Below are 18062 nucleotides of genomic sequence, written 5' to 3'. Positions count from 1 at the left end.
ACTCCTTCTCCTCCTTTCTTTTCCTCCTCCTTTTTCATCACCTCTTCCTCTCCTTTTTTAAATCCTCCTTTTACTTCTCCTACAACTATGCATGTGTGTTTATCTTCTGTTTACCTGATTATTGGTTTTTTTTTTTCTTTTTTCCTTGAGTTGGAGTCTTGCTTTGTTGCCCAGGCTGGAGTGCAATGGTGTGGTCTCGGCTTATTGCAACCTCAACCTCCACCACCCGGGTTCAAGCGATTCTCCTGCCTCAGCCTCCCAAGTAGCAGGGACTACAGGCATGGACCACCATACCTACCTAATTTTTGTATTTTTAGTAGAGACAGGGTTTCACCACGTTGGCCAGGCTGGTCTCGAACTTCTGACCTCAAGTGATCCGCCCACTTCGGCCTCCCAAAGTGCTGGGATTACAGATTTGAGCCACAGCGCCCAGCCGATTATTGGTATTTTTACCTTGTTTTCACATTTGGTAAAGTACCTAACATACTATATACACTTGGCAAACATTGATCCGTGGAATAAATTAATCTAAATCACCCCTTTAAAAAAGATAAACATTACTTACAGAAATGGCTATAGTTTGTGGGCAAACCAAATAGTAATACTGTCAAATTATTGCTCATTATATTTGGAAATAATTCTACAGGAAAAATATCCAGTTTTGATTATTATTGCTTAAGTAGTAGGATTGAGTGCCATAGAAGAAGAGCTCTGAGGAGATGTATAGATATTTTGATTAAAGTTCAATTTATTTCTTTTTTCTCAAACTTAGATTCAACAAGTTTCAATCCAGAATTAGGTTTAACAATGCACTTCTCATGGGCAATGGCAATGGCATTGTCAGATAACTAGTTCCAAATCATATGCTGGAAATTTGATTTTATTTTTGGAATAATTTCATTCTCTTCTCTACAGGAGCTGACGAAACGGGAGGTTGAATACATTGCCCTGTCAAGGGACACCACTGAAACTGATCTCAAGCAGCGACGAGAGATCCGTGCAGGCACAGCCTTTTACATTGATCAGGCAAGTTCTATCACACTCTAGCCCATGACTGTGTACTCCAGGTCTATACAAGATTGATTTTTAAAGTAGAAAGAGAGTAGCTCATATAACAGTAAAAGATAGTTGTACTGTGCTCTCTCTAGACAGATTTAATTTAGATTTTTAGTTTCACTGTTCTTGGAAATGTCTTCTTGGTTTTGTACTAAATGAGAAATCCTAGATGAAATTAATGGTTCTAAAATGTTAAAGATCAATATGCTGATTTCATTATTTTAAATTGTTTCCTACTACTTGCCTATAGAAATTTGATTTATTAAAAAATGTATTAAGGAGATTTGATATAGGAAATTCTCTAGCATATTTATTAAAGTATTTTCAATCTATAGGTCACTTGGGTAAAGGGGTATTAAAGGTAGTGAGCGTATACACTTCCAGAAACTATAGCTTTTTCTCTGGTGGGAGAGTATCTTAGGTACAGACTACCAACTAACATAATGTTTTATGAACATTATAATGAAACTTGTTTTACACTTCTTCAAATACATTGTTTAAAATATTGTTTTTAGGAGTATTTAATAGAAAAAGGATAGAGCCTATAAATAAGCAATTCATAGAGAAAATATTTCAAATATTCAATAATTTCATGAAAAGATGTTTGACTTTCTTATTTACAAAAATAAAAATTAGGCCGGGCGCGGTGGCTCACGCTTGTAATCCCAGCACTTTGGGAGGCCGAGGCGGGCGGATCATGAGGTCAGGAGATCGAGACCACGGTGAAACCCCGTCTCTACTAAAAATACAAAAAATTAGCCGGGCGTGGTGGCGGGCGCCTGTAGTCCCAGCTACTCGGAGAGGCTGAGGCAGGAGAATGGCGTGAACCTGGGAGGCGGAGCTTGCAGTGAGCCGAGATTGCGCCACTGCACTCCAGCCTGGGCGACAGAGCAAGACTCCGTCTCAAAAAAATAAATAAATAAATAAATAACAATTAAAAAAATAATAAAATAAAATAAAAATTAAAATTAAAAGACTGTCAGCTGCTATTTTTGTTTTACCTCTCAGATTGGCAAAGATTAAAGAATTTGCTAATGTCCAGTATTAATGAGGAAGAAGAGATGAGGAAACAGCATTGCTGTTGATGGCAGCAGAAATTAATGCAATTTAAAAAGAAAGTTTGGCAATATTTATCAAAAGAAAAGAAATTACACATGCATTTGGACCCAACAGTTATGTTTCTAGAATTTTTACTCAAGTGTATTCACATAAAACATGAAAAGTTATATGTACAAGGATGTTTAATGTAACACTATTTGAAACTGTATAAAACTGTGAATGAACAGAGTGATGTATATTTAGAGACTAATGAAATAATGGTAAGTAGAATACTCTTTAGTTATTAAAAAGAATGAGATGAATGTGTATGTACTGATAGGAAAGATGTGCAGGATAAATTAAGTGAAAAAAATAAATTTATAAGACAATATATGTACTGTGATCCCATCTGTGGTAAAAAGAAGACAAGAAATGCATATATGTTTGTTTATACATTGAAAACTTCCAGAAGGATGCACAAGGAGCAGTTATCAGAGTGTACATAAAGTATGTTACAGAAGTGTGAGTTGGAGTCTGGACTGGGATAAGGAAGAGACTTTTGTAGTTCTTTAAATTTGAAGCTTTAGCATGGGCACACTGTTACATTATAATTAAAAGACTGTAATTGTAAAAAATCACTGAGTGGAAAGTTTTCGAGGGATAGGATATTCACATGGCCTCATATGTTACTTATTAATTACAAAAGAAAAAAATGCACTTAAAATGGAGAGATTTGGCCGACACTACCTTAAACGATGGCTTTCAAAAAAATTTAGCATCATCTAGTGGGAATGTCTGAGAAGTTCAGATTTCCCATAATTAAAAAGTAATCCTTCACAGACAAAGCACATAAACAAATTTTAAAGGAACCCATTTTGTTTACATAATGCCAAAGGTTCACTTCATAGATTACTTCTGATTACAAATGGGAAAAAATAATGTACCTTTACAATGATGAGATCTGGCACTGGCTCCATTAACCAACTCATACAACAGAATTATCATGATGTGAATGCTGATGTGATTCAATGAGGGTTTACCTCTACAGGGTAAGAGCACTACAACAGGTTTACTAAGGGTACTACAGCATTACCAATGTAGTACTCTTACTAAAAATGTTTAACATTAACAATCAGACTGATCTAGAATATGTGATGTTCTGTAAGACAACTTGGACTCCTAAAAAATTTTCAATGTCCTAAAAGTCAAAACAGCTAAAGAATGGTTCCAGATTAAAAGGTTGGGGAGGGAAGATGATTTAGTTTCTTTATTGCACTGTAGTATAGATAACCATTTTTGTGTTTGTCTTTTAGATTCAAAGTTCTTATATTAAAATGCAAATTAAAAATTTTAAGTAATTTATAGTCAAATTTTGAAACAAAGAATAGAATTATCAGATATAATTCTATAGTATAATTTTACCAGGGAATTTTTGAAGAGCTCTTTGTGCTCATGTACATTACCTATAAATGGTAATAGGTAACAACCATTACTAATAATTTTGTATCTAACTTTCCAGTTTTGTAATGGAAAATTCTCTCTTGTAGCCAAGAGGTTCTTATATTCATCATTTTAAACATTTTTAAGACCCCTGCTGTGTTTTCTTTGTGAAGAAGTCCCTTAAAAAAAAATGGAATGCTTTATGAATTTGTATGTCATCCTTGAGGAGGGGTCATGCTAATCTTCTTTGTATCATTCCAATTTTAGTATATGTGCTGCCGAAGCAAGCAATAAGTGCCTTTTGAAATAGGAATTTGAATTTATATTTCTATCTTGTTGACTTCGACTCTCAATTTAATGCTATTTATTCCAAACCTAGTGATTCACATAATATCCACATTATAAAAATATATTTATATTCAAAAGCTTATATTTATTTTTAGAATGAACAACCTGCATTTTTCACGTGGTAAGAAAGGTAACAGGAAAGTCCTAATTTCTTTTTCCAGTTGGTTATCTTTTAGAAAGGGTAGATATTAATTCACAGGATCATTTCCACTGAACTTCTTTGTAAGCTGTTTGGAATAGTGGATAGAGTTATTTGATTAAGGGTGTTTAATTTTTTAAATTTCATATTGGGTTAATTTTCTAGAATATATGGTCTGGTAATCCCTAAAATTTTAATACATTTAAAACTTATGTGAAGATTTAGGCTACTAAACAGTAAATCTGGAATATTGCAGTTAATACAAATAATAAAATTTAAAATTCCGGATTTTTTTTAAGCATACAGCTTGTGATTGTTTACATTTCTGCTCCCATGATAGTTACACATAAGGGTGCTGTAAACCCCACACCACCCCCAATTGACAAGGTTTTAAAAAAATTTGCCTGCTTTTCTATACTCAGAGAAGGTAAGAGTGAGGGATGGGATGTGAGCTGGAATAGTAAGGAGCTGGGTAAAGGGAATAGAAGCTGAAACAATGGCCTAAGTAGAGGTGAGGAGTCAAGAATATATTTAAATAATGGTGAAAGAACTGGCTTTGTTTGGTAGAGTATGGATTTAAAAATATATTTTTAAAATGAATTTTATAACTTGCAAATAGCAAGGAAGAGAAAATGGATTTTTAAATGTGTTTATTATTTTAAGGAGAGCTTAACGCTTTAGCTTTTTAGAAATTAAGTTGTTTTAGGAAACTAAATTTATCGATTATCTAAAGATTTATTTGTTGGACTATTATAGTAAATTATTTAGATGAAACTTTCTGAAGTTATACAGTCCTTTGGCCATTCTAAAAAGAATATTTTTAGATGATATATATTTTAGTTTATAAAGTTTATAAAATATTTTAAGTGTCTTATCATGGCAGCATTTTATACTCTTATGTTTTGTTGGTGAATCCTACTCATTCTGATGAGCATCAGTTATTTACTGTGCTGTAATCCCACTGATACCTTCGGAGCCCGTGATTGAGGTGCAGGAATGTTAGTCCTTTCTTTAAATTGCTTCAGATGACTCTTTGAGGTCTTATCTGATTTTCATATTTTTATTTTGTCTTATTTCCTTGCAGTTAGTATTCCTTACTGTGCTGTTCATAATCAGATCCTATCAGTTCCTTGCTGCTTAAAGCCATGCAGTAATGTCCCATTATACCCACCGTAAGATCCAAACCCTATAATATGGCCTACATCACTCTATAGCATCGAATGTTTGTCTACCACCTTTCCTTTTACTCCTTGCCTTACAGGCTGCAGCTGCAGTTGCCTTCCTTTGTACTTGGTGTTTCCTCTGCTTGGTATGAGTTTCTCTTTGTACTTTATATTCTTGCTTCCTTGTAATTCAGGTTATAAATTTCTTAGCTAAAGTAGCCACTGGCCATGCCTACCCCCTTTCCAAATATACCGTGCCGCACCAGGCTGTCATCGTACATGATATAATCTCCAGAGCACTTAGCACTCTCTGAACTTACCTATTTCCCTGTTCCCATGTTTGTTGTCTCTCCTCCCCCGCTAGAATATAACTATCTATCTTGTTCATCTCAGGCACCTAAAAACTCTGGAACATAAGTGACACATATAGTGATGGTAGATTTCTTCTTTGGGTAATCAACCTTATTACAATTTTAACTAAATTAAGAATAAGTAGGCTCTGGCCTTAATTTATTCATGAAAACACCAGGTGGGTTTTCTATGGATATTTGCCTTTTTGACATCTATTTTGAGTCATCACAATCGATAATTTCCATTTGAGTTCTAGATAGATGAATTTGCCAGTTGACTACCAGCTAGACATATATTTGTTACACTGAAAGGCCTTTACATTTATTTTATTTAAAAATTCATTTTTATTTATTCAGTATTCTTAACCATTGAATTTGATGTTTGGGCTGAAGGGACGGGCAGTATTTTTATTCACTGTTAGGTGATCCCTGTAACTTGATGGCCCAATATAGGTGAAAAAGTACCTGTGGCTCTCTGGTGGGTATTGGGAGAAAGGTTGGGATTTTCAGTATCGTTCCCATTGTGTGCACCTATGACTGATATCCAGGTTATTACAAATTGACATATCAGCTGGAAACTCCCAAATCCTGAGTTGTTGGTCATGGCCATTAAGCTCTTCACTAATTCCCACCTAAGACTAAGGATGACTGATGATAAAGCAAGAGGTTAAACTCAACTGCTACCTTTGAAGGTGAGAATTAGGTTAATAATAATATGTAATAGGGAATTTATATTGTTTTCAAAGTAAAGTTTATTTTTTCTGATTATGCAAGTCATAAATGCTCATTTGATAGGTATAAATGCATATATATATTTGTATTAACAAATATTATTGAATGATTGATATGTGCAAGGCACTATCCAGATGCAGCGAACAAATAAACCAAAAATCTCTGTTGTTATAGAGCTTATGTTTTAGTTGGGGAAACCAAACAGTAAAGAAGGATAGCATAATAGAGTAAATACTAAAAAGCATAGGAAAGAATTGAAAAATTACTTGCTGTATTCCTCTTCAAGACTGGCAGTATGAATATTTTTCTGTATTTCTTTCTGTCTATGTGTATATCTGTTTATAATGTATAAATGTATAATTTTTACAAAAATGGTATACCATGTATATAAAGTTTATAGTGTTTTTTAAAAACCTGGCATTTTATCACTAGCATCTCCTTTTGACATTAGATGTTACTCAAAGATATGATTTTTAGTATCTGTACAATATTTCTTCAGATAGGTATGCTGTTATTTATGTAACATTCCTATTTTTTCTACCTTTTTATATTGTTGGTCATTCAGGTTCTTTCTCACTTTTCATTAGTACAAATAACCACATCATTATTTAAAAATACATCCTAATTTGCACTTGGACAGTCGGAGAAGATCTCTCTCTGTTTACTGTGGCCTCTGTGTTAGAACTCAAGTGTTTGCTCCTTGTTATGTTGCTATCGTACTCAGAACAACTCTTTTCTATTTGCATATATATATAGATATATATGTATATCTCTCTATCTATATATATATATTTTTTTTTTTGAGATGGAGTCTTGTTCTGTCACCCAGGCTGGAGTGCAGTGGCATGATCTCGGCTCACTGCAACCTCTGCCTCCTGGGTGCAAGCAATTCTCGTGTCTCAGCCTCCCGAGTAGCTGGGACTACAGGTGCGCACCACCACATTTGGGTAATTTTTGTATTTTTTCATGGAGACGTGGTTTTGCCATGTTGGCCAGGCTGGTTTCGAACTGACCTCGGGTGATCCGCCTACCTCGGCCTCCCAACGTGCTGGGGTAACAGGCATGAGCCACTGCGACTGGCCTACTTGTATCATGTTAACTGTTTGACAGATGCATGTAATTTGTTTTGAAAAAAAAAGAGAGAGATGAAAAGGAAACTTTTATTGGGAGACCTACGTTGTGCTAGGTGCTTCATATTATTGCATTTAATTCTCAGAACATCCTTAGGAGGAAGATGACTTTTCCATCTTACAGATTAAGTAACAGGGGCTTAGAAGGTGATGGTTGTACAACTGATAAATAGCAGAGGTAAAATTTGAACCAGGCTCTGTCCAATTACAAAGCTCAGGTTCTTTTACCTATTATGCTACTTCTCTAAAAAAGTGATGATGAGCTGAGTGCAGTGGCTCATGCCTGTAATTCCAATACTTGAGGAGGCCAGGTGTGTGGATCACTTGAGGCCAGGAGTTCAAGGTTACAGTGAGCTATGATTGAGTCATTGCTATCCAGCCTGGGTAACAAAGTGAGACTCTGCTTGTAAAAAAAAAAAAAAAAAGATGATCATGATGACAGTGAAAATGATAATTGTATTCATAACAGTAACAGCAACTAATTGTTTTTTAAGGTTTACTGTGTGCCCAAAGTTATCTGATTTAATCTGCAACACAGTCTATGAGGTAAGCACCAAAATGAGCCTAGTTTTAGAGAGAAATAGAGGCTCAGTGAGTAATCTAAGTCACCTATAATAAGTAAATGGTAGAGCAACCAAAAATCAATCCGATTCTATTCTGATATGTTAAAATGAAGAACTTGAAATGTAATTTAAAAAATTTTTCTTTAGCTTCCTCAGTACTTTTACACCGTAGCTATTTTGAGTAAATTTGAAGCTTTATAGACTCTATTTTTATTAAATAATGACTACATTAATAATAGTTTATATTTTAGTAGGTTCAATTACTTTAAATTTTTTTTGCAGTACTGCTTTGACTCTTAAACTGGTACACTGTATAATACCCCTTGAGGATATTCTTATTTTGTAAATGAGGACAAAGACATCCAGATTAATTGTTTGCCTGAGGTCTTATATCAAATCAGAAGCAAATCTAGAACAGGGACTTAGATACTTTTTGATTTTAGGTCACACACCTACTTTTATCTTGAAATCTTTCATGTCCATGTGTTGAGTGGTTAAAGCTGTGATAGGAGATGGCTGGGCCAGAAGGATCCTGCTGCATTTTTTTCTGAATTCTATTTGAGAAAATTAGGTCTCTGGAAGTTCTGTAGCTTGAAGGACAAGGAGAGCTCCTTACAGATGGCCTAATTTCTACTTTGAGGAATGATTACAACTAGTCATTCCACATTAAAAAAATACGTGTATTGCTCCTTTTTAAAAAAGATTTCAAAAAAATTATACTACAATTATTTTATGTTACAACCTGTATAGAAAAATCTTCCAACTATCTAGCCTAAATCTCTCATGCTGATAGTTAAACTTGTTCTATTCTGTTTTCATAACAAGTGTAGGCATAGATAACTATCATCCTTCCTACAAAAATTCTTCCTAACCTTATATAACAGCATCTTTTAACTGAGTGGTTGCATGTTTATTCCATAAATGCTAATAGCCTGCTGTGAGCCGGTTTTGTACTAGTATGCCATAAAAGACAGGGTTCTCATCCTTCGTAGAGCTAAGAATCCACTGGGGAGATGAAACGTAGGTATGAAAGAACAAGAATACTTCGAGATTGTACCCCCACATTTACATGCTATGCAAATGAGGCAAAGTGGGTATTGATGTAAGGAGGTTAAGATGCTTGGGCCTCTGTTGGGCAGAAAACTTGTAACATTTACTTTTTTCTCTCCAGTTGAGTCTGAGATATATGGTATGGCACAGTACGTTGTTGCTATGTTACTTAATGGACTTGCCATTTGTTCTATTCAGTTGCTTATTTTTAAAATTTATTCTTTACAAATGTAGTCATATTTATAAAGTTTGATAGTACTTTTTGATAGTACTGATTAAGTATTTTAATGATTTTATAGGCTATTTTAAAAAAGAACCAGGAAGCAAAGTGATACTGAAATAGTAACTAACTAGTATTAGTTCTGAAAATTGAGCATTTCAGATTTTGTTACCAAAGAGCATCTTCTCAAGATTTTCTCCTTTTAGCTAGTATTCTTATTTATATTTTTAAAGTTTAATTTTCATATGTTCTGGGTCTACAACTATGTAACCAAAGGGCAAATAGGGAGAAAATTTTTAAATCTTGGGTGATTCATTTTTGTCTTTTTATTTGTTTTCTAAAAATTATACCACCCTTACACATTTGCAATCCCCTTATAATATTCTTGCCTCTGGATTCAGTTGCACTATAAAATATCCATTCTTATTGCCATTTAGTGTGTAAAATTAAGAAATAATTTATATTGAATTAATCAGAAAAAAGGTTGGGAAGATTTTTCATTTTTTCATTTATTTTTCTTTTTAGTTGACAATAGTCTATTTTCACAGGATGTGCAGTGATAGTTTAATACATGTATTCAGTCCATATATTGCTGGATCATATGATAGCTCCACTTTTAAACTTTTGAAGAACCTCCATATTGTTTTTTATAATGGCTGTACTAATTTACATTTCCATCAACAGTGTGTAGAACTTCTCTTTTCTCCACATCCTCATCGACATCCGTTACTTTTTCTCTTTTTCGCAATAGCCATTCTAACTGGGGTGAGAGAGGTCTCATTGTGGTTTTCATTGCATTTCTCTGGTGATTAGTGATGTTGGGCATTTCCTTACTGGCCATCTGTACGTCTTCTTTTGAGAAATGTCTATTCAGATCCTTTACCCATTTTTAAATCTTATCTTTTTTTTTTGTAATTGAATTGAGTTCCTTGTATATTCTCAATATTTGTCCTCTTATTCTCTTTCCTTATTCGCTTAGTCCTGGAAAGGGAGTTATAGCTTTTTGAGTAAACAACATATTGTGGACCTTTTCACAGGTAAAGATGGAGCTATATCATTATTTTTAATATCTGCATAGAAGTCCATCATATTGTATTACCATAATTTTTTGCCAGTCCTCCACAGATTGGCATTTGGGGTTTTTTTGGTTCATTTATAATTACAAAACACTGTTTTGATGACTGGATAATACACATCATTGTACACTAATCTTATCATTTCCTTTAGATAAATTTATTGAAGTAGAATTTCTGGGTTAATAACATGGCCATTTACATTTTTATATATCTTTCTAAATTACTCTCTATAAGCTTATCATTTTGCACTCCGACCAACCATGAATGAGAGTTCTGGTTTCGTCTTAACCTTACTGACACTGGATATTATCATTCTTTTTTAATCCTTGCCAATTTGAAAGTCTAAAAATATCATGTTTTACCTTTAGCTCTCTAATAACCAGTGAAGTTGAATATATATTTTTGTGGTGCTAATTTGCATTTTATAGGGGTATTGTTAATTTTCTTAATAATCTATAAAAATTTAATTTATACTAAAGATATTTATGTGGTCTTTATTGTATATGTTACAAACATCTTCCAAGTTTTCAGTCTTTTAGTTTGAGATATTTTTGCTGTATAGACAAATTTGAATGTAGTCATACCTATTGATCTTTTTCTTAATGGTATCTGCCTTTGAGTTATTGGAAAGATTTTCCCCAATTCAAGATTATTTTCAAAAAGTCACTTATATGATTATCCAGTAATTACATGATTTTACTTTTACATTAAATTTTTAAATTCATTTGGATTTCTTTTCCGAATTCCTAATTTCTACTAATTTGAAGTGTACTTTTCTTATATTTTAAAATGTTTAATCATTTTTATTAGCTAGTTTCCTTATATAGGAAAGGTAATACATGTAATAATAGCAAAAAAATTTTTTTCCAACAGTACAAGAGGGTTATATCAAATCTCTAACCTCTTTTATTTACAAGAGTTTCTTGTTCATACATTACATTTCTAGAGAGACTAGCATACCTTCTTAAATTCTGTTTTATTGATTTGCCTATCTAGTCATGGTTCTTTCTATTCCTAAATTAAACTCACTCCTAATTGCTCTTCTTTTACAGAATTTTCCTGGCAATTTGTCTAATGGATTATTAAGAGAAAGTTGGAGACATTTAGAAGCCACTGTCAGAAACTGGATCTTTGCCTAATTGGTTTTTCTTACATTAAGATTTTTTAGGAGAAAGAAAGAGCTTTGGTAAATGTTTTTGTAAGAAAAACTAAAAAAAAAAAAAAAAAAAAAAAATTTACAAGTAAAACAAATGAAAAGAGAGGCTTAAACTGAAGTTTGTTATATCTTGAAAACAATTTAGCAAACAGGAAGTATCACAATTCTTAATTAAGTCACATGAGGATAATAGCACAATTAGTGGGTTAGGTTGATTTAAAAGACTAATGAGCCTTTTCTGTTAACTGCCTCTCTTTTCAGATATTTTTAGGCAGGTGGTTAGTTTCATTGCTAAGTTGATGATGATTTGAAAAACAATGTTGATTTGGGAAAATGTCATTGTAGTTATCTCTAGAAGACTTTGAGGTTGATTGCACTGCTGTATGACCATGTATGCTCTATGTTGAACTGAGTATTTTGTGTGTGTAGAGATGTTTTATGTGTGTTTAGTTTCATTTCTCTGCATAGATAACACAGCAAATTCCTATGCCTAGTAAAACCAGACTCTCTGAGATGACTAATAACCTCCAGATGTGATTATTTACTGACTTTTTTTAGTTCTTCATCTACTCATTTTCTCTCAATTTAAGGACAGACTAAAATTTTAGCCATGCAATTTTCAAATTATACAACCTCTCTTCCAGTAAATTGGGTAAAATATTGTGTACCTCAGAGGACTGTCATAGGGTTAAATTAAATAGTATACTTGGAAGCACCTGATATGTATCAGTTATAAACTTGTAGGCTCTACCATGTTCCCACTCAGTAAATAGACCAAACTGTCTCCAACATCTAGTAGCAACTCTTTTAGTTTTATTTCAATAATTATACATTCTCTTTTCTGTATTCCTCTGCTAGCTCCTCTTCATCATTTAAACATGCTCAAGTTTTTGAATCATTAAAAAAAAAAAAAAAGACTGCTATCTCCCACACTGTCCCCAACCAAGTCCCTGCAGCAGCCATCTCCTTTTACCTCCTCATGGCCAATTATTTTGCAAAATGTTGCTGAATTTAGATTTGTCTGATGTTTCCTTATGATTTGATTGAAATGATGTGTTTTTAGCAAGAATAATATAAAAGTGATGTTGTGCCCATCTCAGGGTATCATGTTAGAAGTCTGGTATGTGAGATTGATATAGCTCATTACTGGTCACATTGACTTTGATCACTTGGTTAATTAAGGTGGTTTCTGCTAGATTTCTCCAGTGTTGTATTATTTTTCACTTTGTCACTTTAAAATATTTTGTGAGGAGATATTTGAGTGTATACAAATATCCTGTTTCTCATCATATACTTACCCACTAATTTTAACATCTATTTTGGATTCTTGACTACAACAGTTACTACTATGGTGTTTGTGAAATTGATGATTTTCTATTTCTATCATTCATTAGTAGCAGAGATTCTTAAATTGAGGTCTCTGCTCTATACATATACCTGTATGCATTTGACTGTGGAGAAAAGTTGCAGCATTGACCAGAGTTTCAAGAGATCATTAAATGGTATTATCTTTTTTCCATCTATCCCTACGTTTTCAACTTTGTGGTCACAGTAATGCCATTAGAGTAGATGGAAAGGAAACCTTGTGTATTTGGCTTCTGTTTTTGATCTCTCTGCATAGCTTATTCTGAATTCCTTTGAAGAGATTCAATGCACAGCAGACCACAGTACACCTGAGGTGAATGAAAGTGGAGCTGCAGTGTTTGTTGTTGTCCTATGTTGTCAAGACTTTGCTTTTTGTGGCCCATAGATGGTGAACCATTACATTTTGATCTGTATATTTCTAGTTTTATCTCAAAGAATGTGGGTTTTCATCCCTATGGAGTTTTTAAAAAGTCAAATACAATATTTAGCCTGTCATATAAGAAAGATTGCTAATAGTTTTAGATTTTTAAAAATAATATTACCCTAGATTATGATAACAATTAATTTCTTTTTTGTTCTGAGCTATGCTTTCTTGAAGTAAATACATTTTTGTGAACAAAAGCTTAATTGAAACATTAACTGAGGGCTCTGTTCTGTTCCATTGATCTATGTCTCTGTTGTGGTACCAGTACCATGCTGTTTTGGTTACTGTAGCCTTGTAGTATAGTTTGAAGTCAGGTAGCGTGATGCCTCCAGCTTTGTTCTTTTGGCTTAAGATTGACTTGGCGATGCGGGCTCTTTTTTGGTTCCATATGAACTTTAAAGTAGTTTTTTCCAATTCTGTGAAGAAAGTCATTGGTAGCTTGATGGGGATGGCATTGAATCTATAAATTACCTAGGGCAGTATGGCCATTGTCACGATACTGATTCTTCCAACCCATGAGCATGGAATGTTCTTCCATTTGTTTGTATCCTCTTTTATTTCATTGAGCAGTGGTTTGTAGTTCTCCTTGAAGAGGTCCTTCACGTCCCTTGTAAGTTGGATTCCTAGGTATTTTATTCTCTTTGAAGCAATTGTGAATGGGAGTTCACTCATGATTTGGCTCTCTGTTTGTCTGTGATTGGTGTACAAGAATGCTTGTAATTTTTGTACATTGATTTTGTATCCTGAGACTTTGCTAAAGTTACTAATCAGCTTAGGGAGATTTTGGGCTGAGACAATGGGGTTTTCTAGATATACAATCATGTCATCTGCAAACAGGGACAATTTGACTTCCTCTTTGCCTAATTGAATACCCTTTATTTCCTTCTCCTGCCTGATTGCCGTGGCCAGAACTTCCAGCACTATGTTGAATAGTAGCGGTGAGAGAGGGCATCCCTGTCTTGTGCCAGTTTTCAAAGGGAATGCTTCCAGTTTTTGCCCATTCAGTATGATATTGGCTATGGGTTTGTCATAGATAGCTGTTATTATTTTGAGATACATCCCATCAATACCTAATTTACTGAAAGTTTTTAGCATGAAGGGCTGTTGAATTTTGTCAAAGGCCTTTTCTGCATCTATTGAGATAATCATGTGGTTTTTGTCTTTGGTTCTGTTTATATGCTGGATTACATTTATTGATTTGCATATGTTGAATCAGCCTTGCATCCCAGGGATGAAGCCCACTTGATCATGGTGTATAAGCTTTTTGATATGCTGCTGGATTCGGTTTGCCAGTATTTTATTGAGGATTTTTGCATCAATGTTCATCAAGGATATTGGTCTGAAATTCTCTTTTTTTCAGAAATAATGCCGCATATCTACAACTATCTGATCTTTGATGAACCTGACAAAAACAAGCAATGGGGAAAGAATTCCCTATTTAATAAGTGGTGCTGGGAAAACTGGCTAGCTATATGTAGAAAGCTGAAACTGGATCCCTTCCTTACACCTTATACAAAAATTAATTCAAGATGGATTAAAGACTTACATGTTAGGCCTAAAACCATAAAAACCCTAGAAGAAAACCTAGGCAATACCATTCAGGACATAGGCATGGGCAAGGACTTCATGTCTAAAACACCAAAAGCAATGGCAACAAAAGCCAAAATTGACAAATGGGATCTAATTAAACTAAAGAGCTTCTGCACAGCAAAAGAAACTACCATCAGAGTGAACAGGCAACCTACAGAATGGGAGAAAATTTTTGCAACCTACTCATCTGACAAAGGGCTAATATCCAGAATCTACAGTGAACTGAAACAAATTTACAAGAAAAAAACAAACAACCCTGTCAAAAAGTGGGCGAAGGACATGAACAGACAATTCTCAAAAGAAGACATTTATGCAGCCAAAAAACACATGAGAAAATGCTCATCATCACTGGCCATCAGAGAAATGCAAATCAAAACTGCAATGAGATACCATCTCACACCAGTCAGAATGGCCATCATTAAAAAGTCAGGAAACAACAGGTGCTGGAGAGGATGTGGAGAAACAGGAACACTTTTACACTGTTGGTGGGACTGTAAACTAGTTCAACCATTGTGGAAGTCAGTGTGGCGATTCCTCAGGTATCTAGAACTAGAAATCCCATTTGACCCAGCCATCCCATTACTGGGTATATACCCAAAGGACTATAAATCATGCTGCTATAAAGACACATGCACACGTATGTTTATTGCGGCACTATTCACAATAGCAAAGACTTGGAACCAACCCAAATGTCCAACAACTATAGACTGGATTAAGAAAATGTGGCACATATACACTATGGAATACTATGCAGCCATAAAAAATGATGAGTTCATGTCCTTTGTAGGGACATGGATGAAACTGGAAACCATCATTCTCAGCACACTATCGCAAGGACAAAAAACCAAACACCGCATGTTCTCACTCATAGGTGGGAATTGAACAATGAGAACTCATGGACACAGGAAGGGGAACATCACACTCCGGGGACTGTTGTGGGGTTGGAGGAGGGGGGAGGGACAGCATTAGGAGATATACCTAATGCTAAATGACGAGTTAATGGGTGCAGGAAATCAACATGGCACATGGATACATATGTAACAAACCTGCACATTGTGCACATGTACCCTAAAACCTAAAGTATAATTAAAAAAAAAAAAAGAAACCTTAACTGAAATGTGAATTTTTATAGGTAGTTTGTATTCTCGCTCTGTCGCCCAGGCTGGAGTGTAGGGGTGTGGTTTTGGCTCATTGCAACCTCTGCCCCCCAGGTTCAAGTGATTCTCCTGCCTCAGCCTCCCACGTAGCTAGGATTACAGGTACCCGCCACCACACTCGGCTAATTTTTGTATTTTTAGTAGAGACGGGGTTTCACAATATTGGCCAGGCTGGTCTTTAACTTCTGACCTTGTGATCCACCCTCCTTGGCCTCCCAAAATGCTGAGATTACAGGCGTGAGCCACTGAGCCCGGCCAATATTTTGACTTTTAATATCCCAGGAACCGTTTCTATGGCTGTGTCCTTTATACAGCTAGCAAAAATGAGATTCTTTTTTTGTTGTTGTTCTTTAGAAACTACTAAGTCACTTCTATCCATGCTTTTTTTTTTTTTTTTTTAAATAAAGCTTCTAGAACAAGGTGGCTACTCTGGTAGAAGAGAATTAAAATATTGCAGTAATGATATATTTGAGGGATTATTCATGAATTGATCTTAAAATGGATGATTCTCTTTAGTCTAAATGGCTTTCGTAAAGTTTATCATTTTACAACATTATGTAGACACTTGAAATAAACTAAACTCTACTATACAGTGCAAAATTCAACAGTTTATTAAAAGAGGATAGTATGCAAGCTTGATTAAGCAATGCCTCTTTTCTTTTCTACATTGGAAAATCAGTACATTGCTACTCCAGAAATTTATTTGGATATTAAGTCTTAAAAAAATAGAGATATGTTTTTCCCTCATCAAACATTTAGATCTTTTTTTGGACAATTACTATAGGGAAAATTAAATTTTAAGTGAGGGGTCAGTATAAGTAAAGACAGAGATTTTTCTGGTAAAGCAGTATGGTATGTATATGTGTAGAAGGAGATAACCAGTTTATTGTCACAGAAATACCACATGTGAGGCAACTAATATCAGGAGATGGTGTTGGAGAGGTAGGTAGATGCCGCATTGTGATAGGCTAATATGCCAAATTAAGGAGCTTGGACTATTGGGAGGCGATCTGAGAGGTAAGGAGAGCCTGAACTAGGGAAGGGGTAGAAAGGGATGAGTTCAAGAAACGTCAGGGCTCTGGCATGGATCAATGGTGCTCACACCCCAGATAGAAAATAAAGAAGAGAAGCAGGTTTGGAGAAAATAGGATATTTTCAGTGTTGTACAAGGGACCTGAGGTGCTCATGGGGTCTGAGGGACCCCATATGAGGTACTAATGAGACTACATGGTTCTGAAACTTGGGGGAGTTTCAGACCCCCAAGATTCTGGGGCGTCATTAGCATAAAGGTGGTAGTTGGAACTATGTGATTGAATAAGATTTTCAGGGAGGTCCTAGTAGGGTAAGAAGAGCTGTGTGTTAAGGATGTAATTCTGGGCATCATCCACATTTAATGGACAGACAGAGAAGATAAAACAGTTTTCCTAGGACAATGCAGTGCCATGGAGTCTAATGAAGGCGAGTTTTAAGGGAGGGAATAACAGTATAAATTTAGCACCATTAATCCTCTGTCTGTGGTTGAATGTGCAGAAGAAACATGACAGGTTTTCCTTTTTTAGCAGAACATGAAGGATTTTGACGAAAAGTAGTTTTCTATGTTATTAAGGACCTATAGTTAAGGGAAAATATTTTTTTCATATCTATAGTAATTTTTTATATTACAGTTTACTTTATTTCCTACTTTTCTCCATTACTAATTTTCTTAAAATTTATTGGAAGACTTGTAGTACTCGTTAAGTCAGTCTGCTGTTGGCCAATGTAAAATCTGATTCTTTTTCTCTTTCTAAGTGTGTAATGTTGTCAGCATCATCACACTAAACCTCAATTTATTTTGATGATGACTTATGTTTACAAATGTTACAGTCTCCAAGCCTTCTCACCTAGCTTTTTTGATCCTCACAAGAAGCCTGTGGGATAGGTGGCGCAGATAACTATCTTCATTTTTCTTTTCCAGTTGTGGAATCTGTGCCCTTGTTTAATTATGTTCCTTGTTCATAGATAGCTGTTAGTTTTTTATTTCATTGGGTATATAATCTAAAATGTCAAGGCTGAAAGGAACTTCAGA

General features: G+C 34.7%; 1 protein-coding gene and 1 non-coding gene across 4 annotated transcripts in view; one reads left to right on the top strand and one right to left on the bottom strand.

Moving 5' to 3' along the window:
• The window catches only part of VWA8 (von Willebrand factor A domain containing 8), a 458897-nt gene that overhangs the window by 70386 nt on the left and 370449 nt on the right, over positions 1 to 18062 (top strand). For all 3 annotated transcript variants that reach the window (XM_055244723.2, XM_055244727.2, XM_055244724.2), the window contains one exon: positions 916 to 1026. In XM_055244723.2, coding sequence (XP_055100698.2) covers positions 916 to 1026 — 111 coding nt within the window. The remainder of the gene's footprint in view (positions 1 to 915; positions 1027 to 18062) is intronic.
• On the bottom strand, positions 3719 to 3825 carry LOC129464311 (U6 spliceosomal RNA). Its single transcript, XR_008651538.1, has one exon. It is a non-coding gene; the product is annotated as a U6 spliceosomal RNA (small nuclear RNA).

The sequence above is a fragment of the Symphalangus syndactylus genome, chromosome 15 (assembly GCF_028878055.3).
Source record: "Symphalangus syndactylus isolate Jambi chromosome 15, NHGRI_mSymSyn1-v2.1_pri, whole genome shotgun sequence".
NCBI lineage: Eukaryota > Metazoa > Chordata > Mammalia > Primates > Hylobatidae > Symphalangus > Symphalangus syndactylus.
The sequence above is the reverse complement of the archived record's forward strand: the minus strand, read 5'-3'. Positions and strand labels throughout refer to the sequence as shown.